General features: G+C 37.1%; 4 protein-coding genes and 1 non-coding gene across 6 annotated transcripts; 1 reads left to right on the top strand and 4 right to left on the bottom strand.

Moving 5' to 3' along the window:
* Positions 1–27: 27 nt before the first annotated feature.
* LOC143618780 (uncharacterized) lies at positions 28–3839 on the bottom strand. The gene is made up of 8 exons (XM_077090879.1): positions 2630–3839; positions 2382–2500; positions 2024–2066; positions 1465–1940; positions 1096–1393; positions 821–986; positions 643–745; positions 28–550 (listed from the first exon to the last, which is right to left on the bottom strand). The coding sequence occupies exons 1-8, from the start codon at positions 3752–3754 to the stop codon at positions 433–435; spliced, it is 2448 nt and encodes an 815-aa protein (XP_076946994.1). The 5' UTR covers positions 3755–3839; the 3' UTR covers positions 28–432.
* An 11469-nt stretch (positions 3840–15308) lies between these two features.
* On the bottom strand, positions 15309–15381 carry TRNAA-AGC (transfer RNA alanine (anticodon AGC)). The gene has a single exon. It is a non-coding gene; the product is annotated as a tRNA-Ala (tRNA).
* Positions 15382–16275: 894 nt separating this feature from the next.
* On the bottom strand, positions 16276–18114 carry LOC143618551 (uncharacterized). Of its 2 annotated transcripts, none has more exons than XM_077090727.1 (6): positions 17915–18114; positions 17089–17279; positions 16954–16999; positions 16754–16836; positions 16477–16593; positions 16276–16354 (listed from the first exon to the last, which is right to left on the bottom strand). In XM_077090727.1, exons 1-6 carry the CDS (start codon positions 18105–18107, stop codon positions 16283–16285), a joined length of 702 nt encoding a protein of 233 aa, XP_076946842.1. In that variant the 5' UTR covers positions 18108–18114; the 3' UTR covers positions 16276–16282. The 2 variants fall into 2 exon arrangements, with proteins under 2 accessions (XP_076946842.1, XP_076946843.1); XM_077090728.1 differs by having other exon boundaries at positions 16477–16563.
* A 1898-nt stretch (positions 18115–20012) lies between these two features.
* LOC143618532 (protein BTR1-like) lies at positions 20013–23358 on the top strand. The gene is made up of 8 exons (XM_077090720.1): positions 20013–20131; positions 21583–21818; positions 21894–22000; positions 22175–22359; positions 22466–22527; positions 22629–22724; positions 22797–22858; positions 23139–23358. Exons 1-8 carry the CDS (start codon positions 20020–20022, stop codon positions 23242–23244), a joined length of 966 nt encoding a protein of 321 aa, XP_076946835.1. The 5' UTR covers positions 20013–20019; the 3' UTR covers positions 23245–23358.
* Positions 23359–23368: 10 nt separating this feature from the next.
* LOC143618542 (uncharacterized) lies at positions 23369–24208 on the bottom strand. Its single transcript, XM_077090725.1, has one exon. It carries the CDS (start codon positions 24201–24203, stop codon positions 23589–23591), a length of 615 nt encoding a protein of 204 aa, XP_076946840.1. The 5' UTR covers positions 24204–24208; the 3' UTR covers positions 23369–23588.
* Positions 24209–26823: the final 2615 nt, after the last annotated feature.

Here is a 26823-nt window from a genome sequence, read left to right as displayed (position 1 = left end):
CTAATCCAAAAGCAAAATATACAAACAAGAAAAACAAACTTGTAGTTACTTTTGTTAACATCACTCAGGCATATAAAATAATAAAATCTACAGGTTTGATTTATTTGAAGATGACAATTTACCAATTTACCGCATCAGTTTAAAGCATTCCAATGGTTAAATAATTAGAATTTGTGCCATGTTTTGAGTATAATTCAGCCGCCAATTCCATCCCAGTTGGTAAAATGACAATATTAGTGTGGAATTTTATTATGCAATAATTAACGAAAAGGAGCCAATTGTTAATCCAATTATACAATGCGTAACCGATCATTCAACATATAATTAGAAAAACAGCGAGGCAAAAATGACGCACTCCACAGATGAGAACACAGAACTATAATCTTCTTCCTGGGTCAGTTTGTAATCTGTTTACAGTATGGAGCTTACTGTTTACAGTATGGAGTAAGCTCGAATAACCTCCACAATCGGTGACCTGCATAACGGACATTTCCCTCCTCCAAGAATCAACTCGTTTGCACATTTTGAACACGTACACATGTGGCCGCATCTGTATCGGTTATGTTACAATTAAAGGGTATTTCAGTCATTTTTCTAAGCACTTTATAAATTCTGTTAACAAATAATAGAGAGAATTATTACCTGTACAACAGAGAATCGATCTGGCTATCACAGCAAACACAACACGTTCCTTTCCTCACTTGACACCATTTTGATCCATCTTCTGATGTTTCTGCAGCAATGCCTGCATTTAAGAAATTTACATTATATAACCACCAAGGGTAGAATAGTAATTACATCATTAGGTGTCGTCATGTACCTTGTCCATCCCCTGATCTATTCAACGCAGCAGAAACTTCTTGTCTGACAGACCGTTGCAGCTCAAGCTGCATGTCCATACAAGCCTCCAACATCCTCTGCATGTGGCTCATGCCTTGTTGCAGTCTTGCCATATCTGCCCTCAAATCATTAATCATCTCCCACTCCTGTTCCATTTATGTCCACTCATTAAACTAATCAATCAAATGTTATAAGTTGTAATAATTAAACAATAAAATGTTTTTGAGTGTACGACAACTCTCAAGTATAACTTACGAGTTCAGACCGATGCATTGAGTGACGGGACCAACTAGAGTAAGGCAAATGATGCCAAATGGGTTGTGGTGGTGGTACTGGTGGAACCAAAGGTCTGCCGCCAATGGCACCATTCTGATTCTCACCCGCCTGTTCGACCTGGCGGTGCTCCTGGTCACCCTCTTGTGAAGCCGGGGTCGGCAAGTTGTGGCGTAGATCCCAATCAATAGGTGCACGACCTTGTCTGCTAACATATGATTGGATCAACTGGTCCAAACTCTCACGAAAACCGCTTCTAAGAAGATTAGAAACACTTCTCCTGCAATAAACAAAAAATAAATTAGTTACTGCTATAGATAATTGTAACAAAAGGGGTAATTAATTACCGACCTGCTCAAAAGTTCCCTGAGTTCCATGCTGTAAACATTATCATCATCGGGTGGGTGAAACCTGCTCACTCTCCTAACAGGAACAGAGTGCAGCATTCTTGGGGGGTCAGAGGGCCCACTGGGCCAATTTTCAACGGGTTCCCGTGAGCCATCTTCATGCCAAACCTCATCGGTTCCATGCACACGAGGACCATCACCGCCAATTTCTATTGTTTGTTGAGGCCAATCATTACCTGAATTTTCCTGCCAGTTTCTTCCAACTTCTTCTGAATTTTCGTCTCTCCATTCATTAAACTCATTATAGCTGCTACTTTCCTGCTGCCATTCTCCTCTCTCATCTTCATCGATGTTTTCTTGTTCATGTGTGTTTTCAACATCAGTAACAGTTTCTAAGCTTCCTGTGTGATCCGTTACCTGATGAATGTCGTTTTCCTGTTCCCACAATTGTGACTGATCTTGGTTCTCGTATTCGGTTTCCTGTGAATTGATTGTGTAAGCCTTACTGCTTGTAAATTCAGTTAATATTGTTGTTAAACTAGTAATTAAAAGTGCATGCTTACTTGATCATGAACGCTGTTTTCTGATCTGGACCGGAACCCTTCCCTGGTTTAAAAAAAGTCAAATCATCAAATAGAAGTTGAAAGGAAAACCTCAACTATTTAACTATATCTGGAAATCTCAACCCGTTTAAGGGTAGATGAGCCAATTCAGGTGACACTTCGTGAAGGCCGGTCATTGATAAGTTCAAAAAAAATGTAACTAAAAATCAAACAGGGTGAAGATCATGCAGATTGCAGACTGTACTCAAATTGTATGGGAAGATTATTTCATAACTTAGATAACTAATGTAATAATACAACTGAATCTTTAAAGCAAAATATGAAGATTTCAAGCATAAAAGCTTCAAATATAGCATACCTCAAACCAGAGACAGTGTGGCGTTGTCTCAATTGAACCAACTCACTTGCTGCAACTGAAGAAGGCCTTTCTTCCTCTATAGGTCTTTCATTTCTTAAAAATCTGCCTCTCAATAATGACTGAAAAAATGAACAAAAATCATGAATGACCCCGAAAAATGCTAGACATCAGGCAAACAACGGGAGAAAAAAATAACTTAATAAAATGATAGATGCAGACATGGTTAAATAAAATTTAAAGAAAGTAACCTGAATGCGGTTGCGATGTGCAAAATCAGAAACCGCACGATACTCAGTCAAACCCTGAAGCTCCCTCTGACGTTCCCTTTCGACCCTCAAAAGTAAGTCAATTAGAGCTTGTCTACCACGTAACCTGAGCATATCCCTTCTGATATGCTCTGGTTGACCGTCACGTTGACCACCCGTCCTTTCACGGTTTTGTTCACGACCACCACGTGCACCCCTCTGCTGACTTGTCATTTGCACCCACTCCCTCACAATTCTCACTCTTTCCCGTTCAGTTTCTCCAAGCCATTCGGCTCTTGGACTCTCATTATTCCTCTGTGCAACAGCGGGTGCGGGTTCAGATGCACCCGACTCCCTCCACCCCTGTACAATGTGCCTAACCCTCTCCCTCTCCACCTCACCAATATCAGGAGTTTGCTCACGGCTCGAACCGTTGTCAGCTTGACCTTGAACCTCGTTCTGTCGTTCAATTTGATCATGAGACCACGTTCCATAATCGTTTTCACTCCCGGTCACATCCTGTTCACTCCCTCTGCCTTCTGTTGTGGTTGAAACATTTGTATTCGAGCCCACACTTCTTTGCTGCCTAAGTCTTACCCTCACCCTTTCACGAGCCCGATTCAACACATGTTCATCTTCCAACTCCCTCCACATCTGCAAAATCGATGACGCACGGGTACTCGGCCTCTCAACATTCCCCTGTCCACTAGAAGTAGGCGAAGGAGACTGAGACTCCCTCAAGAAAGACGAATCCAACATCGAGACCGTATGCAAACCCGCAAGCGCCATCAACTCCGACTCCCTGTTCCTCCTCTCAATAGTAGTAATCATTTCCTGCGCTTGCCTCGCGGCCCACCTACTCAGAATCCGAGAATGCCGCCTTCTCGCAATCGAAGACTCCGCCAGGTCATCACCTTCAAGATCAGACCTCCGTCTTCTCCTCATAAGCTGATCACCACCTTCACTCTCCTCATCATCCTCCGTGTTCCGCGGGGAGCTGCATGACGCAAACGACATACAATCATCCAACTGCCCCCTCATTAACTCCTCATATCCTCTCTCGAAATCCAAACACGAGTCCGTCGTGCTCTCGGGCTTCTGCGGAAGCTGCTGCTGAACATCATTCATCTTCGGCTCTACGCACTAACCCTACCCCGAAAAACCTAACAATATCCACCGGAATTCACCACCGAACGCACCAACACACAAAATTAACCATTTGATGAAAACCTAACCCTAAATTGATACAAAACAGTCGTTTAATATATGGAAAACAGCGGCGTGATACAAACGATCATAACCTAATTCTGTATCGTTAGCGATACAATTCAGCAAGCTTATCATTATCACACGAATCGAATCGGGATCCATCATAATCTGGAAACCGTAAATAAAACTTACCTATGAAGCAGTGTGTTGTCTTTCAGTATATTAATACAAACAAAACCCTAAGAAATTTGTTGCCTGAGGAATTAAAGACAAAAATCAACGGGAATTGAAAGGTAAATGGTATGAGTGAAGATTAAGATTAAATAAAGAGAGAGAATTAGGGTTGAAAATGGTTGATAGCAAATATAATGATGGAATGAATATAGGGATGAATTGTTGTATCGTATTGTGTTGTGTTGTATGTATGACAGAAGAATTGAAATTGAAATGATAATAATAATAATAATAATAATAATAATAATAATAATAAGACTAAATAATAATAACATCGAAGAAGAAGAAGAAGAAGAAGAAGAAAGGATGAAGGATGGTTTTAAAAGGGGTGAAGGGTCCTCCTTAAATTGTGTTACCCCTTTTTTAATGCCCATTTTATCGCTTTTAGTTTTTTCTTTACACAAACATTTTACTTGCTGTTTACCGTTATTTTATATTCCTTTTTAAGCTTTCATAAATATTTCATATGTAAAAAATATTGATTGTTAAGAAAATAAGATGGTGTTTCTGGTGAGTTAGACATTGTATGTCTAATAGATCATTAAAATCAGTATTAACGGTTGACATTCCGTCTTAAGAATGTTCGCTCGAGTATTGGGGGTAGTTCTAAACATTGTTAAGAAAATGAAATATATTGAAGAGCGTTTTCTAAGAGACCTTTGATTTAGTTGTAGAGTTGTTCACGAGCAGAATTAGGTTAGTTTGGTTTTAGAAAATAAAAATATAGGACCTTTGACTTGGTTTAAAATCATTTTGTACGTAGAAAAAACTTGAGCTCGTTTTTGGCTGAACGGATTCGTTTATATAAAAAAATGAGATCATATGGGAGGATCTCAGATAAAATCAAGAGATATGTAATTGTTCACACAACAACGATATGTTATTGTTAATTTCGATAAAATCAAATGCTGAATGAGTGACGTTTTAAGAGCGCTTGCCATTATTTGTTCTGGATAAACCACCTATTATGATATAAAGAAATATTTTATTGTTAAAAATCATGTGTAAATTTGTATTTATACTTTTTTAAAACTAAGCATGCTTGTTTTTCCATTAAAAAATTAAGTATCGAATTGGAAGCCATAGATATATTTGGTAAGCTATAAAAGATTTGCAATCAGACGTGATATTTTTAACCTTAGCTATTACTTTTTATTAAACGGCTAATTTATGTTATAAGGAAAAAAAATAACACATATTTTACACAATTACACATTGATATAAAGGAAGATTTACTTTTAATCCACGATTTCTTTGGGCATTCTTGAAAACTCAATAACAAAAATGTGGTTTACCACTTTTACTTGAATTCTAAATTTGTATGATCATTTTATAGAACATACATTATAATATAAAAGAGGATAAGACTTAAACTGAGTCGAGTACATTGTGAGTAATGAATTTTCCGCTATAGTAACCCTTATGTTTGTTATATATAATAATTTGTACATAAAAGATATGTTTACGATCCTATAGTGTTATAAAAGATTATGTATACGAGAAAAGGTTGATTTACACATGACAAATCTTTTTACACTATAATTTTTTAATCCTGTTATGTTTTTACTTCATAAGCATTAGTTTTCTTGTGCACAAATCATGCACACCTTTTATTGCTATCGTTACTAATATCAATACACATACAATATTTATAAAATATTACAAAATAAAAATATCTAAGAAATAAGGCCATGTAGTATACAAGTATGATATGTGGGAAATCATAAATTTAGTGCCATGTGATGTTTATATAATTAATTGTGGTTATTTATTATTCACAAACTTTTCAAACTAATAACAAAAAAATAAAATATTAATTATTCTCATGATTAGATTTATAAACTAGAATTTTTTTTTGGAACCAGTAAGTAGACCACCTTTTAAAGATATAAAGAGAGAATGGGTGCAAAAAATGATGTTTTGATCACTAATTATATTATCTTAATAACTAGATAATCTTGAAACAAAGAAGTCTCTACTGAAACTCCTTTTACTTCCAACAGTAGAATAGTTGACTATGAGAATCTTTATTTCATTATGATGTATTTATTTACACCTCAACAACTTTTCAAATTAGTAAAAAAAACATCTTGTTACTAATCCTTCTTATGTTTAAATTTACGAAGCAGAATTTTGTTTTGGACCGCAAATTATGTCTGTGACATAATCTAAGCAGTTGAAAATGTACGGCCATATCAATCGCAGTCACTGGCCGTTCTGCTTTCCGTCATATGTTAATTTGCAAATGTTTTTTCAAGTAGTGAAGAGGTAGGTCCCAGCAGAGCCCAGTTGGACCCGCAAGACTCACCTCAAAGAGGGACGTCTGCGCAATTGGACCCGCAAGACTCACCTTCAAGGACGTCTGCGCAAAGACTAAACTCGCAACACCTTGAAGAGGGACGTCTGCGCAAAAACCAACTGGATCCGCATGACCCACCATGCTCAGAGACGTGACGTCCTTACAACCGTGGCCGCCGCTGCGGAGGAACCTGCAGAATAACTCACCGCCGGCTCAGTGAAGGACTCAGTGAATATGGCACTGACAGCCGGCGGAGACGACGTCACAGTTGGAACAGTTGCCTCAACGGGATGAGCAACTGAACCAACACTTGAAACAGGCGCAGCCGCCTGGGTCGTCGCCTCGGGTAGGTTGACCAAACCTACCGTCATGGGTCCAGAAAACGCTCCTCCCCGCTCCACTCTGGAATGCGGTAGCATCCACGCCTGCACGAAGAAAAGATATATAAGTATAATGGTGGAAAGATATGCAGTTAAAGTAAATAAAGTTTATACTTACGAGTCCTCTTGAGCTTGAAGGTGCGAACAGGCGGGGACGAACCCGATGGAGCCGGCCTCTTCACGCCGGTCACCGTCGTCGTACGGGGCTGTTCGGAGGTGACAGCTGTCTCAACCTCCGGAACAGTGGTCTCAACACCACCAGGGTTCCCCGCCGCCTCCTCGCTCTCAGTCTCCGACTCAGACCGGTTCCCCTGATCGGCGGTGGAGGCAACCTTCGCCTTACCTTTCCCGCCAGCAGCCTTCTTCCTCACGAAGAAAGGACCATCTGCGGATTCCTCATCAGAAGATGACATAATTAGAGAAATTCCAGCAGAGGTTTGAGCATTGAGAGGGCGAGGGTTAAATAACTCCTTACCTGGCCGCGTGGCGCTCAGAATTTCGTGGCCTGGTGGGTAGGCTTCCACAAACCGATCTGCCGTTTGCTCGAGGATGGGCAACTCGTTCTCATCAAGAGCACGAGTACCCAGCCGAGCGGGACCACTAGCCTCCCGCGGATGCAGGAGTGATTTCAAGTTATTCCCCTCTGAAATAAAAAGACAAAACAGTTAGAAGAAAAACCCTAAATCAGCAAAAAGATATGAAGCATACCGTACGGGATAGAGTTCAAACCGTATTCGAGGACGATGGGAATCTGTGGCGCCACCGCCCCAGCATCCTTCCATACCCGGCTCATCCCGAGCATAACCATCCCGGACTCCGCAAAGCGGTAAACCGGAGTCTGGATCCGGGAAATCTTGGAAAACCATTCCGCCTCCTGGTAGTTGGAGGCGTGAAGGCTCGGAAGTGCTCTCCCGTTCTTGAATGTCATCGCTATGGGGACGACACGGGCAGAGATGTAAAAGAACTCCCGCTTCCAAGACCGAAGACTGCGCTCGGTAGCACAGATCTTCAAACCCTTGATCCGGGTGACCATGGTGTACCAGCCCTGGATGCACCTCCAGGAGTAGAAGGTCATCAGGCGGTCGACGTGGGGCTCCACACCAAGAATGAGGCATACCCATTCAAAATGACGGATCTTGGCGATCGCCATTGGATGTACCTCCGTCAGGTGCACACCGTGTCTCTCCAAAACACGGTATACAAACTTCGTCAACGGGAACCTGAGATTCCCATAGACGAAGAACGCAACATATACCCCTATCTTGACTTTGGGGGCATCGTACACCGTCTGATGAGGCCCAGGAAACTCAGGCTCGAAAGGCTCGAGCATGAACTTCTTGACGATGTACTGATAAGCGTCGACGGAAAGAGCACACTGGCACTCACCAGTAGTACTCTTGTCATCCTTGTCCGACGTGGACGAAGGATTCTCGAGGTATACATCGGACTCCTCGACAGTAACCTCAGGATCACGAGTAGAAGACATGTTTTGGATGTAAAGAAGAACGATTTCAGGAGAATGCTCGACAGAAAAGTTAGAGTATTCGCCGGAAATCGTTTAGAAGAAGAAAAGTGAAACTGTGAGTTGAGATGCATCCTCTCCTCCCTTTATATACTCATCGCAATGAATGCGATGAATTTAATGCGGAAGAGAGAGGAAAACGCAGGTGCAATGAAACTATGACACGTGGAAAAAGCAAGTTGGCAACGGCTGTTGACAGGACGTGCGCCGTAAACTTCGCACCCACGCGCCCGAAAACTCGTGCCCACGCGCCTGAAAAAGCGTCTGGAACGACCATATACTGTCACGTCGCCATAACTTCCTGCACGTCCTGAAACTGTCAGAAGAAACCGTCGGACGACGTTTCAACAGTTTAGATTGTTCTTATCCTTTCACCAACTCTTCGAATTTCAAAAAGATTCAAAAAGATTAAAGAGGGACTACACCCCCTTACCTTGGTAACCAAGTAACCGTAAGACAGGTGCGGGTACAGTGTCAAGGCAAAACCCTTCACATACTTAGCACCTGCAGGGAATTGAAGCCAGGAATACCTTGGAAGTAAAGTAACTATAAGACGAGTGCGGGTACAGTGTCAAGGCGAAACCCTTCACATACTTAGCACTCCGCAGGGAATTGAAACCAAGAAGGATCTTCTGGGCCATGCTTGCGGAAACGGAAATAACATCCCCGCATAGCGGGAACGTCGAGAACTAGATTGTTTGAAGCTCCAAGATGGAATTGGTTGTTTAACATTGATTACTATGTTTAAAACTACCAAAACCTCATGGAGAATCTACACAACTGGAACTCAACGCTCCTGACTTGCGAGGAGGTTACAGACCTACCCGCATCATACCCAAAGATCAAGCAGAAAAGTCGGGAATTTCTGCACGTGACATTAGGACTTCCGTGGGAAGAATCCCCATGGAAAACCTTAAAACTAAACCCTTTTCAAAACCCCTTACTTAAGTCCAAAAGTTCACCTCACTTATTAACAATTCATGAGAAGAACATTGGACTGGGGGGACTTGAAGAGGTAGGTCCCAGCAGAGCCCAGTTGGACCCGCAAGACTCACCTCAAAGAGGGACGTCTGCGCAGTTGGACCCGCAAGACTCACCTTCAAGGACGTCTGCGCAAAGACTAAACTCGCAACACCTTGAAGAGGGACGTCTGCGCAAAAACCAACTGGATCCGCAGGACCCACCATGCTCAGAGACGTGACGTCCTTACGCGCAGTACGCAAGCTGTTCCCGCAGGAAAAGCCTCCCAATGGTCGACGTACTCCGCCTGTTCCCGCAGCAACGGATACTAGCCATCAGGGAAGGCTACCCGCGCAGCAAGGCTACACGCACAAGGCACAAACTCTTAAATAATTCAGTAATGTCACCTGAAGGAGTGAGCAAGCCGGGAATACTCCCACACAAAGCCGGGAAACTCCCGCCCAAATGAGCCAGTCCGTACGCTACTGGAGGACCTTTTGTACTGTACCTGCCAAGGTATAGTACAAAAGATCTGACCAAAGCAGCGACAGCTCGCTGACAACAGTACGACGAGCAGCACGCTCTACTACTTTATGTCACTATCAGCCGCTGCCTACTCACCAACCCCTGTCGGGGCACGTCCATAGCCTGCAGTTGGTGGAAAAGGAATAGTACACAGCCGGCCTGGTCACTATCAGCCGCTGCCTACCCACCAACCATCAGCATGGCACGTGCGTAGCTCACAGTTGGTAGAACAGGAATACTATTCAGCCGGCTGTACCTGCTTGGAAACCTACCTTCGGCTATAAATACTCCAACACCTTGGAACGGTATCATTATCTTATATCTCCATATACTATCTGATATCTGCTCTAGACATTTCTCTTAATATACACTTATATTCAAGAGCAATCTAGTCTGATTCTCACGCCGGAGGGTGGTCACAAGGAGGTACCCCCCCTTCTCAGTGACGAGCTCACGGTCTGTTTTGCAGGTCATCAGAAGAACAACCATCTTTGCCGGAACTAACCCTCGTGGGAAACATCTATTTAACCCCCAGATTATCCGTAATCTGCCCGGGGTCGATTAGTGTTTCTTCAAGTAGTGTAAAGAGGGTTAGACCATGTATAATTTGATGCAAAGTATGATATTTTAAGTACTTATTAACAAACTACATATTTAAAAGTTGTAAAAGGAAAAGAAGATAAAAATATAATGAATGATTTTGGTCATGTTAAGGAGTGAAACCAGGAGGGTTGGCTAATCTAAATCTAAATCTAAATCTAAATCTAAAGATTTGACTAATGTAATGTAACGGCGGTGTGGTACCGGTGCCATGAGTTGGGGTGGCCTAATCAATCATGTTGGTAGTATGTACCCTTCATCATCCTCTATACTCTAGATACATCACTTTTCTTTGGGGAAACAAGCTAAACCATCCACCACGTGCTCTGCAATCAAATGCTCATTTTTTATTCTCACTTTCTTCAAATTATACTAGTTTTAACAAAATGGATATTGATCTATATTTTTAAATAAACAAAAACTATGGACTACTACAAATAACAGTTCCAATTAGCGAGTTGGCTGCAAGTAGTTCTAATTTAAATCATATATGTCTTATGTGGCAGCACGTAATACGTGGAACACCAACCTTCTTCTTCATCATCCCCTACATATATAACTTTCAAATTTGGTACACAATCTTATTAATAATTTTTACCTGACAAAAACAAGAAGTTGAACTAGTAAACCTTTTTTTTCAAAAGAATTATGATATGTGATCTATGAGAGATCGACTAATCTATGGCGTTTGATTCGTCGTGATACATATCTAATTACCCTCTCTTAAACTCTATATTGTTAATAACCTTAATGAATTTAAAGTATATCACTTTACACTATGAATTATTTCATTTCAGGATAATCATGTTTTATTATATGTAGGGTTTGCCCAATGCCCACAATGTTATTGTTAGTTCAAACTGAGTCATTATACCAACCTATACCACAACGACACACGTGTATTATCTATCCTAAGACAATGTAGTTGGTTAAGGTTTGATTTTATATCAACAAAAATCATTATATGATGTGTGCTTTCTTACAAGTGAAGTCACAAATTTAGAGAGGTTATTAAATTTATTTCCTAGACCAAAATTACAAGATGTAAGAAGACGATACAACAATTTTATCATATTCGGTTATTTTGGCGTATAAAATAATTATAATAGTGTACAAATCAAGTCCCATAAATTTATGAGTCACTAGAATTAGATGGTGAAAATATTAGTGGTGAGCATTTAATCGATTAGTCAACCGCAATCACGTTAACTGACTTAACCGAACCCGATGTTTGGTTAAGCCATAACTAACTAACTAACTAACTGAAAGTTATGCTTCATTTTGATCTTGGTGGTGTGTCAATGTGTCATACTTGAATTATCTGGACCGAACATAAAACAAGCCATGTATTTGTGTGAACAAGTATTTTTGGTTGTTTGTTTATAGGTAATGTGAGCTACACCATGTTGGTGTAATGTAGCTTTCACATGTGTATGTAACGATATGAAATTTGATAATGCATATAAACATATTAGTTTTATGGTATACTATGTACATAAACCTATACATCCTTTGATCCTTACATAAGAAGTATATAATCTAAAAATATATGAAGTATTGGTAATTTTTAAAAGCAATTTATATTTGTTTTGAGCACGTAATTTAAATTATAAAAAAATAAGTAGAGAACTATAGGAACCTAATAAGCAAGTGTTTTTGGATTGAAAGAGAAACCAAACACACAAGCGATCTGGTTGTGTGTAGTTAAATTGATTGGTTCCATTGGGAATCAGACAGGGCGGTCGGATATACACACACTACTTTTAACTCTATAAATATGTTTATTTAAGACTTCATGCTTAATAATATTGTAAATCCACCTATAAAATAAAAACATTTATACTTGTTTAAAAAACTTGTTATACAATCAGATGTTTAATTCTTTCTTATTTTTATAACATTATTCAGCTTTTGAATGTGATCCGACCAGTGAACCGATAAGGCTGTTTGTGAATGGTCCAGATATGAGAAGATCACAATGAACAATATTCATATCTTTTGTTTTAATTATAATACATAAGACAAATACGTAACAACTATCACACAAGAATCATATTCTATAAAGCCTTGATCGGTCTCTTTTTAATCCAACAACACAATCAAGCAACTCAATTAATGCTTAATCATCCAGTACCATAAGGTACAATATTATCTAGACCTTGTAAATTTACTAATTTTAGATAGAAAATAGTTACATAAAATAAAGCTAGGGAACATCCCCCAGGCAGAAAATAGCATGGCTACCTAACATCACTTAGCCCTTAACCTTGCCCATGCAAAAATACCTACTCATCTATCAATCATTTTTTCATCTTGTTTTATACCTTCTTAACTCTTTCCATATCCCCTTTACACCAATCCTTTTTCTCACTCTTTATCATGCTTTGTTGGCATCAATTCTAATCATATCTATAAGAATCGATATCTTCACGTGTCTATATTCATATCGATCAAAGTTGATTGGGATCGGTCAAGATTGGTACCGATGAAACAATGACTAGGACCACTCAAGATTGTTTGACGATCTAGAATGGTTGTAGGTTATAAGTGATAAGATCGAATTTAATCTGTTAATTCTAGGGTGTGAATGTGTGTTGAATCGTTGCTATTCATTTGTATCAAAGATGTTATCAATCTTAATCAAACAAACTTAAAATTGTGTAAACTGAACATGATCGATCCATTAAGTCCACTTATCTAAATGAGTCAAACAAATTTACGGGTTGTAATCAAGTTGTAAACATGTTAAATGAGTTAATATGTTCAAATAATATAAGTGTCTTACGTTAACTTAACAGAGAGTTATAATTAAAGTATATCTTTATATAAAAGCATTGTTCCACATTTAAACTACATATTTTACTTTTTACTTGAATATGCTTTTATAGGAGTTTAGATTATGACATATGATCATATATTCTATAAGGGCCGGTACTAAAATTGTTATAAATTTCAATATTCTGAGTAGCAATTGTATCTTAGTTAATGAAACTTAACTTGAATAAACGATGTGACAGAAAGTACTTTCGATCATAAATTGCTCTGTTATAAACAATAATAACCAAATCTGAACATAAATTATAACCTCCTTAATCTACTATTTGTTATAAAGATTTTATCCATCCGTATTAATTTGGATTTTTCGCATCAATTATCACATAAGACGTTCTTGATATGATTCGGGTGCTGATTAAGAGTGCTTTAAAACATAAACTACACTTCAAATCACCTAAAACAATTTTATTATTGATGTTAAATATAGTACACACATCAGTTCATTCATAAATCCCAAAAACAATTAAACCACCATTTTTTCTACCAAAGTTGATCTATGTATATTCTTCATGGTAGACCAACCCTAATTAACTCCAAAAGCTCAATGTCCAAAGTAATGGAATGATTGATCTAAATTGGCTTCTTGGAGATGTAGTTTTGCTAAAACCATAGCAAGAATGGTGATGATAACATGTGGATGCATGCATCATGCATGGACAAAATGGTTAACATAACATGCATGTGTAAGGAAATAAAGGTTTGCTTCCATTTTATCCCAATGCATTTGTCTTCATTGCAATGGACACCCCTTACCCCTAATTCACAAACCCCCATAGTCCATGCTTCATGGACCCTTGTGCTATTACTTGTTCTCATGCACAAGTCATACATGATCATGTTTGCTTTTTATTTATATATACTATTTTCCACATACAATATTTTGGTATAATAATGTGGCATGTAGCTTGGCCACTCAATATAATCTTAATTTAGGTAAACTTTTCTCTACTTAAATTCTCCCACTCACAGAAAGGGGTCCTGTTTATTGATTGGTTAACTTTTCTATTATAGATTTATTTCAATAATAGATTACATCCTCTTTATTAGTATTCTTTTTGGATACTTTTTAAGAGAAAGCCCCTTTAGTTACAAAATATCATAGTACATATATTATATCCATCTTTGTGTTCAATTAATTTGGTTTATAAAGTTACATAACGTATGTTGTCTCTATACATATTAAAATCTTTTGTTCTTAAGAATACTACTAAGTGTTTTATATCAATGACAGTTGATCACACTATTTCTATGATAAAACCAAGACGATAACAATATCGCAATTTATAGAGAAGTAAAAAAAGGCTGAAAGGGCAAATTGAAACATCCTTCATTGTTAGACTGTTGGCCGGCTTAATTTTTACTTAAATCTGGTCCAGTAAACTTTCTTTTAAACTTGAATAATTTTATATATTTCATGGCCTTAAAAAATTCATATTACAAAAAAAAAAGTTATGTCCAATTCCAACTATACAATTAAAACTAGTTGCAATGGAACGTATAAAGTTGTTAGAACAATACTTCTAAACTACATCCAAAATGTCCTTGTTTGACGCATAAACGATCCATGTGCCTTGTGATTCCAGTGGTGCATACAAACTATAGCAACAACGCACCTAGAAACACCTACAATTATATCAACGTATACACCCTCACCTAATACGTATCACATCCTAGATTCTTCGCATGCACGCTTCGCAATGATCACTTTCATAAACTCATCTTTGCGTATATATTTTTGTAGGTTTTTTAATATCAAAAATAGATCCCAATACCATTGGAAAATACAACAATCCCAATTCTAAATGCCAATGAAATGTAAGTGGGACTAATTATGATGAAATCAAAATTTTGAGTGGAGAATGTACCATATCTTGGAAACAATAATAAAATCATGGGTCATTTATAATATCAAGAGAGAACAAAAAAAAAGAAAAAAAAAGAAAAGGAGTCCATATTGGGTCCAAATGCAGTTAACTGTTAATGAGCCCAATAATGTGAAATGTCCAGATGCAGTTAACCATAGCAATTAGCAAATATGAAAACAATCAAGTCAATCAATGTTAATAATAATAGTATAAAAAACAAAAATAAAAATGAAAATGAAAAAAATAAAAATGTTGGAAATGCGGGGTATCGATCCCCGTACCTCTCGCATGCTAAGCGAGCGCTCTACCATCTGAGCTACATCCCCATTGTTGTTTCATTTTAAACCTAGGAATCATTAAAATACTAGAATTAATTGTTTAATAAAAAGAGCTCAAATAAATATAAAAAGTACTTACTTCTTTCATCTAAGGGTGCTTTGGTTTTGCTCCTTAGAAGCCATTTGGGTTCGGTTTTGAAGTTTTAGATGGTTGGGCTTTTCGGTTAGATTATGTACAGATGTGCTCGGTTTTTTGGTTCACTTTTGTGATTGGGAAAATTGAGTCTCATTTGGTCAAATTACCCAAGAGGACAATAAACTGTTACAACCAATATTAAATACTCCATAGATCAATCTCTTAAGGCTAAAACCAATTAACACATTTCATTAAATATGTAGCTTTATAATAGTTTAGTTTGTTCCTTTTCGATTATAATGCATATAATTGAACCACTCGGTTTTTAAGGTTTTTTGGTTTAAAGTTGGTTTTTCAGTTTTTTACACACGTAGGGCAACATTTATGAGGCTAAACTTCTCATAACCATTATGGTATCAAAATTTCTTTGTTGTGCTATATAGTATCTAACAATTGACCTTTAAGGTTCTACATACATATTCGGTACACTCAACTACCAATTTCACCAAACATTTTCGAAGAAGGACACCATTCTAAAAATTTATGGATCCACTACTAGTGGCGGTAGCTGTGTTCGTAAAACTTAAAGCAACTCGTTATTGAAAGATTACATTACAAATTTAAAGGGCGCTTGGCTAAACTACCCAAGATATGAATCTTAGGGATACTTTCCATCAAATAAAACAAGTACAGCTTAAATATAAAACTTTGATTCTACACAAAAATAAATTCATATCATCCCATAATGTTGAAAAAAAAACAATAAACTTGCAGCTATAAAAAAGTGTTTTTTCATATCATATCTCTATCATTTTATATCCTACCAGTTCCAAGAGGCTGCCTTGAGGTGTCACCAGACGCCCACGCTTGATAGTCTTTCATCAACTGCATTCACATCAAAAGAAAAAAAACCGGTCATGCATATATTTATAGAAAAAAATACATATATATCGTGTAATTTGAAAATCAAAAGAGAAGAGAAGGAAAGGAAACAAAGTATGACATGCCTGAGCCATAAACCGGGGAAGCATAATTTTGAGTATTTGTTCAAGGACTTGAGTGCCACTTGATTCAATGGATTGAACCGGGATTGCTTGGAAAGGAAATGGAATATCAATGCTAACCTAAACAATAAATACACAAACCGTGTTTTACTTTATCTCATTGGTTAGCAGAGGTTTGATGGTCACGTGAGTTTTCCAGTAACAAGTTTAATCATTTATAAGAAAACAATAATAAACAAGAGGTATAACTATACTACTAGAGTTTAAGCGTCATGATCACCTCGATAACTGTGTCCGACGTGAGATTTTGCGTGGATGAATTGCTCCGGTTACTATCACATGATATTCTATTCACCATAGAAGCTGCATGCCCATACCAAATCAGTGTCAATTGAGTCCTGAAAAAGGATTATGCAATATAACTTATAAACATTATATTCCCACTTTAATAATAAAACTAAGGCTAAGTTTTTTGCTCACCATCAAACTTATCATTTTGTGCAACCACAATTGGAGATCCCTCAAGCTGCAACAAGTAAAAAATGCAAGATTAATGACATTACAAGATCCAACAAAATAATATGTTAAAAATGAAAATTTGCATACTTCAATTACCTTACAAGACAAGAGGTTAATAGAACAGCCATTAGGCTGCTCCTCGACTCGAACCAACAAAACAGGGCATACCTCAAAGGCGAAAAACTTGAATTTGTACACATAACACCTGAAAGTATTGTCGTCAATCCTCTCGATCCTTTGCGCATCCAGAACGGAGTATTGACTTGCAGGAAGGCGCATATACTCCACTGTCATGAACAATGGCGCAATATCAGATGACCTAGTTAACAAATTGTTTCTACATTCTCTAGTTTAGGTAAAGTTGATTAAAATCACTAACAGTTCAATCGAAGATGTCGGTGGAGCGCATATCACTCAGTGGACCATGTGGCAGGCCCAGGTCATGCCATGTCACCGAGACATTTTATTTTTGTTTTAAATATGTTAATTTGTTGTATTTGGGCGTTGATGAATTTATTTTCATCAAGACAATTTTTTCTCTCTTAAATATGCTAATTTGTTGTATTTGGGTGGTGACGAATTTATTTTCATCAAGACATTTTTTTTGTCTTAAACATGACAATTTGTTGTGTTTGGAAGTTGGCAAATTAATTTTTTAGTTTAGTTCCGATACTGTAATCCGACACCAACCAAATTTGCGTCGACACGTAGCCGCACCACGCGGGTTTTACTACACATCGTTTTAAATATGTTTTTTAAAGTTATATGAGTCCCAAAACTATTATGAGCGTTTACTAATTTATTTTTTGTGCTTAGCATCGTGACCGTAACAAAGCTAGCTAAATTTAGATTAAATCATAAATTAACTAATAGTAAACAAACAAAAAACGTATAATTAAAATAAGCAATGGTAAAACATTACTTAGAGGGCGTTCGAGTTGTCGAACGGAGATGGATTCGGTCCGACGAGCAACGAACCGAGCTTTTGGCGCAGAAGATGACCGGGCTGAAACGAAAAAAGAATGTTTAGGCAAATCATCTGAATTTGATGAGGGTGATGATGATGTTAACCCAAACAAGGAAGATGCATAATAAAAGTTGGAACTCAAAGCCATTGGCAAACTATTATTGTTCATATGATTATTTTGAGTTGTGACATATGTTAGAGTTTAGAGCATATTGAGATAACTGTATGTGTGTGTGTTTGAAGAAGTGAAGTATGAAAGTGAGATGTGTGGTATAGGATAAGGCAATGGGTTCGAGGTTCTATCTTTGTTTACAGTTCAAAAATATCATTTTTCAACGGTTTGGTTTACCAGACACGTGAACCGGACCGGTTGGTGTCAAGTTTTATAATTTTCTAAACTGTTTTTGAAAGATAATTGTTCCATAAATGCCACTTAATAATTTAGTTGACAAAAGAGTTGACTTTATAAAAATATTAATTTTCACTTTAGTAAGCTATAGTTTAATAAATAAAAACTTTGTCATTGTGAAAAGGTAAGCTAGAATTTTACATTTGCTTTTAACCTTTTTTTTTTCTAAATAACAAACCATTTGGGTCACCACGGCTTAGGCTATGTGTAGTGGAGGGGACTACAAATTGGGCGAATTGCGACACGTGACGCCCAGTCAGTAAAGAGTATAAATTTGTTTTTGGGTGTAAGGAGTTTCTTATGAATAGTAAGAACCAAAAAATTTTGACATTTGACATTACAAATTATGGTGAAAGAACAAATCTAGGAAACTATGTCGGTTATTAGTAATTTTAAATCTCAACAATTGATTAACATGATCCAATGACTATGATTTATTCCTAGTCTTCATAGGAAACTACTATATATATATATCACACACAATCAATTATTATAATAATAGTAATAATCAGAAAGAGAAGCAGAAGAGAAGAGCGACAAAAGGTTGCCCCCCCCCCCCCCCTTGTCGCCTCACATTTCACCGGGGGGGGGGGGGGGTGTTGTCACCCCTATCGCCCAAATTTCGCCGGAAGAGGTCGCCCGCTACGGGTGGCCTTATAATCACTCTTTTGTGTTTTATGGTTATGGTTGTTTTAAGAAGCTTATAGTCCGAAATAGACATTAATATATATTTATGGATCAAAATATAACTATTTTTAATAAATATAAACTAAATAAAAAATGAATGATTTCTTAGAAGTTAGAGCGTACGTAATGTTAAACTTTGACTTACTAAAAAGACTATTTACATAAAAACAAGTGTAAAAATTATAAGATATTACCCGCTCGTATATCATACTAGAAGTAAAATTATAAAGTATTCGTATTAAACGTAACTTTACCTACTTTAATATTATAAACTATTTCAAATGTGAATGTAAGTGACTACAACTTTCATACAAGTATTGTTACGTTTAGTGCAAACTTATAGCATACTCTCCTTTTCTTTTGTCATCGGTCCTCCTTCTCTCATTTAACTCATGTAATGTCAATCGAGAGATATACATACATTTGCTTCCCTGTAACGACTGAGATGTCTAACACAATCGTAAATTTGCTTATAAGCCGTTACCCATTTTTTGTATATCATACTAAAAGTAAAATTACGAAGTAGACATAATTTACTTACTTTAATATTATAAGCTATTATCTGTATTCGTATCAAGTATTCGTGTAATCTCAATCGGGAGATATACATACATTTTCCTCATTACTAACACAATTACAATTTTTGCTATTATCAGCCGGTATAAGAATCTAACATAACATTTAAGTTACACTAGCGTGTAATACGTGACATTAACTAACATGCCCATTGACGAAGCCCCTGTTTTTGTGCGTATTAGTGTAAATTTACCTGTTTTCGGCCAAAAAATTTTATATGTAGTGTAAGTTTAGCATTTTTCGGCCGAAAATTTGAAACCCCTCGTTTGTGATTTTTTGTATATATTTTGAGTTCGGCCCCCAGTGCGCCTCGGTACAAGCTTCGTCACGTCACTGAACACGCCAATTTAATTTAATAACTGAGCATAAATAAACTTTTAACATAAAAATGAATGATGCGTCAGCTCTAAACAAATTCAACGCAACCGCAATGGGATCGCCGGAGGCTTCATTCAACGACGGAGCTTCACCGTCACCGTCACCGTCACCGTCACCGTCAGGTATTGTTAACAACATTATTTATTCAATTGCTTCTTCTTTTCATCAACAACTTACCTAAAATATTTGAGATCTCACTTACTATGGAGAGTGTATAGAGTTAAGCCTGATGATTCTTGCATTTATACTAGTTCTTATGTGCTCGTGTTTTCATCATCAATGAGCCGCTGCAGTTTGATTTCTGTTTTGAATGTCTGCTCAGTTGATTAGGTTTACATGAATATGTTATTATGTATAGGTTTTGTATGTATAAATGGAGAAAGAAAAACACTATTAGATTAGACTAATCATGAATGACATTTACATCTTTGATTTGTTAATTCTCATTATTCTTTTCTTGATGTGGATAGTGTCTGTCTTCAGTGGCGAAGCTTGCGAGTTCGTCGGGGGGGGGGGGGGGGGGGACTCAAATTTTCGGTATAAAACGGGTAAATTTACACTACGTATACAAATTTTCGGACAGAAAAAGGGTCGATTTACACTACCTCGCAAAAAGACCCGGGGGGGGGGGGGGCTAAGGAAGCTTCGCCCCTGTCTGTCTTAGTTTTCGGATTTGCAGCTAAATAGTTTTTGTGAGGAAGCTATACTTGAATATTTTGCGTGCGATGTTTGAACAATTAACAAATGTAACAAGTCCTTTCAGCCTCAAGAACTGATTCTACGGATGCAACGGTTCAATTATGTTTCACAGAATGTTACAGTGAATAATATATGGTTCCACAAAGTTTAGTTCTATAACTAAAGATGTCACTTATAATAATAGTGGTTACAACCAACACGGCTAGCTAGTAACATGTTTTTACGGATTAAAAGTTAACTAGTTGTAGTCTTCCTATAGTTTTTACCGTTTCTTTGGATGATTATACGGTATAATCTAAAAGTTAATCCATAGTAAAAAAATAATACTTCGCACTCATTTTTTTTAAAAAATAGTCCTAAAGTTTACACGTTTGAATATTAATTGTTGGGTAAAAAGTAAATTTGAAAAAATATGGGTCGCAAATATCTACAATTTCTCAGACATAAAACCAGTTTGCCGGTAAAAACCGGTATTTTAGACAAAAACCGCTGGTATGATGTCCTAGCAAACCGGCCAAAAATACCGGACTCAAAATACCGTTCTGCTGTGCGAAATCCGGTTTAACCGGCCGGTTTGAACCGATTTTTAAAACACTGATTATACCTTCTAGTGGAGATCATAGAGTTACAACTAGCAACATTAATTGGTGGTTTGGTAAATTACTAATTAGTGGGAAGCTGGTCACTAGTTGTATACGGAAAAACACACGTTATCAATTACTTTATGTTAAGGAAGCTTCAAATTTGTTTTAGCTTACTAATACCTCCTGTGGTGCAATTTTCCAATTTCTTTAGATTTAACATCACATCCTTGTATTAACCTTGTTATGACTTATGAGTTGCTTTAATAGTGATTTTTCATTTTATGTCCAAGACTACATAGATACCACATATCTGAGGTTTCTTGCATCAAATGCGGAAGCTGGTTCAATTATTGGAAAGGGCGGATCAACAATTTCTGATTTTCAGTCGCGATCTAAGGCACGAATCCAGTTGTCACGGAACTATGAGCATTTTCCGGGAACGTCTGATAGGATTATTATGGTGTCTGGAACGTTTGATGAAGTTCTTGATGCCATTGAACTTATACTGACTAAGTTGGCGAATGAGGTAATACCCATATCACAGATTGCATTTGTTTATCTACACAAGTTCTCTTATATAGTATTATACAATGTGAATTAGTTTTATGCCGAAGATGGTGAGGAAGCTGAACCAAGATTGAGATTTAGGTTAATTGTACCGAATAGCTCTTGTGGTGGTTTAATCGGAAAAGGAGGATCCACGATAAAGTAAGACTGCTGCTCACTGCATTTTTTTTGTTAGTTTGATATTATGCATGTTTATACTACCGCTTTGATTTCAAATGGACTTGAAATACGTCTGTTTTTGGGTGATTGTGTGGTCTATCCGTCTATAACATTTTAGTTTCTGAAAACTTCTTGTTTTGTATCATTTGGTTGCAGGTCATTCATTGAAGATTCTCAAGCTTACATTAAGATATCCCCACAGGATAACAGCTTGAATGATAGATTGGTAACTGTAATAGGCACCTTACAGCAGCAGATTCAAGCCACTCGTCTAATTCTATCAAGATTATCTGAATATCTTAATTACATACAATCTATTGGCCCTCCATTTTCATATGCTGGTAGCCTTTATTTTACTAAAAATTTATTTGCGTGCTATTTTTTATTTTATAATCCTTCACAATGGCCTCTTTGCTGATTTCTTGTTTTGCTCGTGTTCTTGTACAGTGCCTTATGGTGTACCAAACTACGGACCAAATGGGGGCAATAAAAAGCTTCAAAACAATGAGGTCCATTATTTTCCTTCTAATTTTACTGGCATTAGATTAGTACTCGCTTATGTTATCTTACTTGACAGACCATTGATTTATAAAAATATGGTATTTTGTAGGAAGAAATCAGTAATTCAGTGACGTTGGGTGTCGCCGATGAGCATATAGGGATTGTTGTGGGGCGTGGTGGTAGAAATATTAGTGAAATTAGTCAGGTAAGCAAGCACATTCTGTTTTGACTCGTTGCATAATATTTTTTATATTTTGTTATATTTCTCTTATTGCAGACTAGCGGAGCTAGAATTAAGATATCAGAAAGAGGTGATTTTATGAATGGAACATCTGATAGGTATATGTCTTTTCAAAGCCAATTCATTTCACAGATACCAAAATTATTACCGGGTTTCCTGTAAAAAGTGTCACAATTTAGTTCGACTCGCAGATAACTTAGAGAAACCGTTCAAATGATTTGTTAAGTTATATAAATTACTCTTCAAGACTGAAAACAATAGGATCATGATATTCAGATATGTTTCTTGTTAACTTCAAGAGTTGATAGAAATTGTTTTGGTAGTTAATTAGGATCTTAACATTAAACAAAATATAAAAAAATTGTTATGTTCATGCAGGAAAGTAACGATCACCGGATCACAAAGGGCAATCAATATAGCAGAGGACATGATAATGCAGAAGGTTTCTTCGGCTTCATCTCCACCTCCTGCTCCCGAGAGCTGATAAAGCACCGTATCAAGGTTCTCCATGAACACGACACTTATTTATATTTGACCAATACTGATTCTATTCGTATCATATTTAGTAAACTGTATTAAAATCATTGAGAAAAAAAGTTAAAACAGAACAACACATAACACTTGCCATACATCCTTAAAACATGAGCATTTTATTTTTAATAAACAAAATGAGTACATTCTTATAATTATAAACTTACATGCAAATCAATAATCTTACAAGTAATATAGTGAATCTGATGTGATTTATTGTACGGTAACAATTTCATAAAAGAAATGTATGTGAATTATTTAACTGCTGAGTGATTATAGTATTGCTGTAAATTTTGTTTATGGTTCATAGCCACCATCGTAGTCACCGGATCCGGATCCATATCCCTCTCCATATCCGGAACCACTCCCATATCCAGAGCCTTGTCCATTACGCCCGCCTCTGCCTCCTCCACCACCACCACCGCCTCCTCCTCCACCACCGCCACCAGCTTTTCCACCACCACTTCCATATCCCGAGCCACTACCACTTCCATATCCTGAGCCACTTCCCGATCCATTCCCACCTCCACCGCCACCACCTCCTCCGCCACCTCCACCACCACCGCCACCAGCTCCACCCTTCCCACCACCTGAACCATACCCTGAACCACTTCCAGACCCGTAGCCTGAACCGGAACCACTGCCATTCCCTGACCCTCCACCACCTCCTCCGCCACCACCACCACCTCCCTTACCACCACCACCACCACTTCCATATCCCGAGCCACTCCCTGATCCATAGCCTGACCCATACCCCTGGCCATCATCTCCAATGCCAGAACCACCTCCGCCTTCTCCACCACCGCCACCGCCTCCTTGACCACCAGTCTTCTTAGAAAATCTAGCAGCAAAAGAGAGGTCCACAACAAACAACACCAAAATTAAAATAGCTATTATCTTGGAGTTTGCCATCTTCAAACTCCCAATAACTACAATGCTTAACTTGTGATTATTATATGTTTTAAACCAATGCAATGCATGTGTTTTGTATTGTGGTGCAAACAAGAGCAAAAGCCTTGGCTATTTATAAGCACTGCAAACCTCAAAAGGATGTGAAAATGTGAATTACTTGTAATTTTTTAGTAGCCTCCAATTGGTGGGTGGTTGAAGTCTAAGTTAAGTGTTTGATTTGAGATTAAGATTGAGATAGAAAGATAGTGGTGTTGGGTGGTGGTGCTGTCTATCTTGCTAGCTCCCCGTGCATAATATTATCACTTCACTACTAAAGTTTCCTTCCACTTTTGACAAAACAAGACTCACCATTTGTCAGCCTGTTCACACAACTACACGTGTCATTACATCCATTCCTCCCAAAACTACTGTTAAAGAATGCCGACAAAGAAAATAGGAAAAACTAGTTTCATTCATTCAACTTGCATATGATTCATACATACATTTCATTATATACTTATACAACATGAATCCTAAAGCCAATGTACATTGGGTCAAGTATAAAATGGTCCGCATTGATATACAAAATGATTTTAGTACTGAGCATTGTTTTGGTAAAGTTAAATAAAGAAAACTTAAGTCCTAGGGTTGGTGGCCCAGTTACAAAGGCAAAACCTAACACTGCATTTTTGGGTTTAAAATACAAGGAAAAGAAATGATGAGATTGGATAGAGGAAGAAAGAAAAATAAATTATATACTTAAAAAACATTCTTGAGTTAATATAAAAGAAAAGAAAAGAAAGTGCTTATTATATTCTTGAGTTAGATTGGAAGGAAAAAATATGAAAAAAATTTGTAACTTTACAATTATGTCCTCATAGCAACATGGAAAAGAAAATTAAGATAGGGTAAATTGGTAATATGGTAATGAGATATAAACTTTCATTCCCAATACGACCATATTTGGTAGGAAAGTTTTGAAGGAAAAAAGGTTTAACTTTTCCTTCCATTCTCTTTCTTTTCTTTTAATGAAAAAACTCAAGAATGAAAAAAAAAATTCTTATCTTTTCTTTTCCAATCTCTTAAATAAAAAACCAATGTTGTTGAAACCGGACCGGACCGGCCGGTCGAACCGGTCCGACCGGGATTCGGTCCACCGACCGGTCCGGTTCATATAGTTCGCTCGGCTGACAGGGAACCGGCCGGTCCGAACCGGTTCGGCCGGTCAAATCGGAAACCAGACCGGTTGAACCGGTTTTCTGAGAAAAAAATATTTTTTTTTTTTTGGAAAAATCATTTTTTAAGCTTGATCCATCATTTTTTGACCAAAATTGTTCGGCCGGTCTGACCGGTTGAACCGGTGAACCGGTGGGCCATCCGGTTCGGTGTCCGGTCCGTTATGAAAACATTGTAAAAAACTCAAGAATGCAGTGGAAAGGTCTTGGATGCAAGTACCGGGAAGTTAGACAACGTTCAATTATAAATGATAAGGCATGAAGTTTGGAGTAGAAACAATTGAAATTATTGTGATTTAATGAGTTTTACTAAATCAACATACAATGCCCTTTTAATCTACAAACAAAAACAGTCTTTTAACGAATATGCGGTGTCCTCATGGATCGCCTGCCATATGTATATGTCCATCACGAGTGCTTTAAAAAACATTGGCAATGAGTGCTCAGACGAGTTCATGCTATGTTAGCTTGTGAATTTATGAGTCAAGTAGCTCGAGTCAAATCATATTAAGTTATATTTTTTTAAAAAGTGTTTTTAGTAGACTAATTTAAAGTAAAGTTAAGATTAACAAGTTAAGTGAATGCACCCATGCTACACATGTTATGTTACAAGTACGTCCGTATCAAGAATGAAAAGAGCAGGAAGAAGTGGGCAATGATTATGAATCCAATAACAACAATGTTTGTTATATTCTAACTTGGTTGAAAAGGAAGAATGTTTGAAAAAAATGAAAGCAAGCTTCACGCGTGACGGTGGAGAAACCAGAAACATTAAGAAATTAAGGCCACAAGTTGCAAACGCAAAACAAATTAAAAATAAAATAAAATAAAATAATTCAAGTCACCAACTCTCTCCAATTAGAATTTAGATGGATGCATTTAGTGGTGGGTGAGTCCAGTTGTTTCTGTTGGTCATTGCATTTGCATCTTGATGAGTTATATTTTTTTCATACAAAGGAAATAAGAGAGCAAATGGTTTTTAAGATGAGACTTTTATTATTATTATTATTATTATTGGTTTCTAGGTGATATCATTTGAAATGATATATCCTAAACATTATACTAATGTTGTCAGTTATTGTCTGGTAACATTGGACTTTCTAAGGTCTTTCGTCATTTAAAATTTAACTAAAATACATATTTATCTCTATAATTAATTCACTTTTTATGGTATCTTGTGGTATTATGTGTTATTTTCTTTTAGTGGTCAAAAGTACAAATCCCGCTATAGACAATTTAGCTGAATTTAGGAGCAAATCATTAACTTTTGTAAAAAAAAAATAAAAAATCCATGTCCAGTTCTCCATGTATAGTCAATTAAATAATACTATTTTCCACTTAAAACCATTCAAAAATATAGGATAGAGTACTAATTGTGAACCCTCAAATATGAGAGTTTAGTTTAG

This window comes from Bidens hawaiensis, unplaced genomic scaffold (assembly GCF_021521415.1).
Source record: "Bidens hawaiensis isolate Kalapana, Puna unplaced genomic scaffold, B.hawaiensis_p1.1 tig00002338_1, whole genome shotgun sequence".
NCBI lineage: Eukaryota > Viridiplantae > Streptophyta > Magnoliopsida > Asterales > Asteraceae > Bidens > Bidens hawaiensis.
The sequence above is the reverse complement of the archived record's forward strand: the minus strand, read 5'-3'. Positions and strand labels throughout refer to the sequence as shown.

What these genes read in the sequence shown, in the direction of transcription:
- LOC143618542 (XM_077090725.1), bottom strand. Translation starts at nt 24,203, where the DNA reads ATGGCAAACTCCAAGATAATAGCTATTTTAATTTTGGTGTTGTTTGTT.
- LOC143618780 (XM_077090879.1), bottom strand. Translation starts at nt 3,754, where the DNA reads ATGAATGATGTTCAGCAGCAGCTTCCGCAGAAGCCCGAGAGCACGACG. An exon ending in CACATCGCAACCGCATTCAG is followed by an intron (nt 2,501 to 2,629) that starts GTTACTTTCTTT and finishes TCATTTTTTCAG; the next exon opens with TCATTATTGAGAGGCAGATT. An exon ending in ATCGATTCTCTGTTGTACAG is followed by an intron (nt 551 to 642) that starts GTAATAATTCTC and finishes TAACCGATACAG; the next exon opens with ATGCGGCCACATGTGTACGT.
- LOC143618551 (XM_077090727.1), bottom strand. Translation starts at nt 18,107, where the DNA reads ATGGCTTTGAGTTCCAACTTTTATTATGCATCTTCCTTGTTTGGGTTA. An exon ending in ACAAAATGATAAGTTTGATG is followed by an intron (nt 16,837 to 16,953) that starts GTGAGCAAAAAA and finishes ATGGGCATGCAG; the next exon opens with CTTCTATGGTGAATAGAATA. An exon ending in TTCCCCGGTTTATGGCTCAG is followed by an intron (nt 16,355 to 16,476) that starts GCATGTCATACT and finishes ATGTGAATGCAG; the next exon opens with TTGATGAAAGACTATCAAGC.
- LOC143618532 (XM_077090720.1), top strand. Translation starts at nt 20,020, where the DNA reads ATGAATGATGCGTCAGCTCTAAACAAATTCAACGCAACCGCAATGGGA. An exon ending in TGACTAAGTTGGCGAATGAG is followed by an intron (nt 21,819 to 21,893) that starts GTAATACCCATA and finishes AATGTGAATTAG; the next exon opens with TTTTATGCCGAAGATGGTGA. An exon ending in ATATTAGTGAAATTAGTCAG is followed by an intron (nt 22,725 to 22,796) that starts GTAAGCAAGCAC and finishes CTCTTATTGCAG; the next exon opens with ACTAGCGGAGCTAGAATTAA.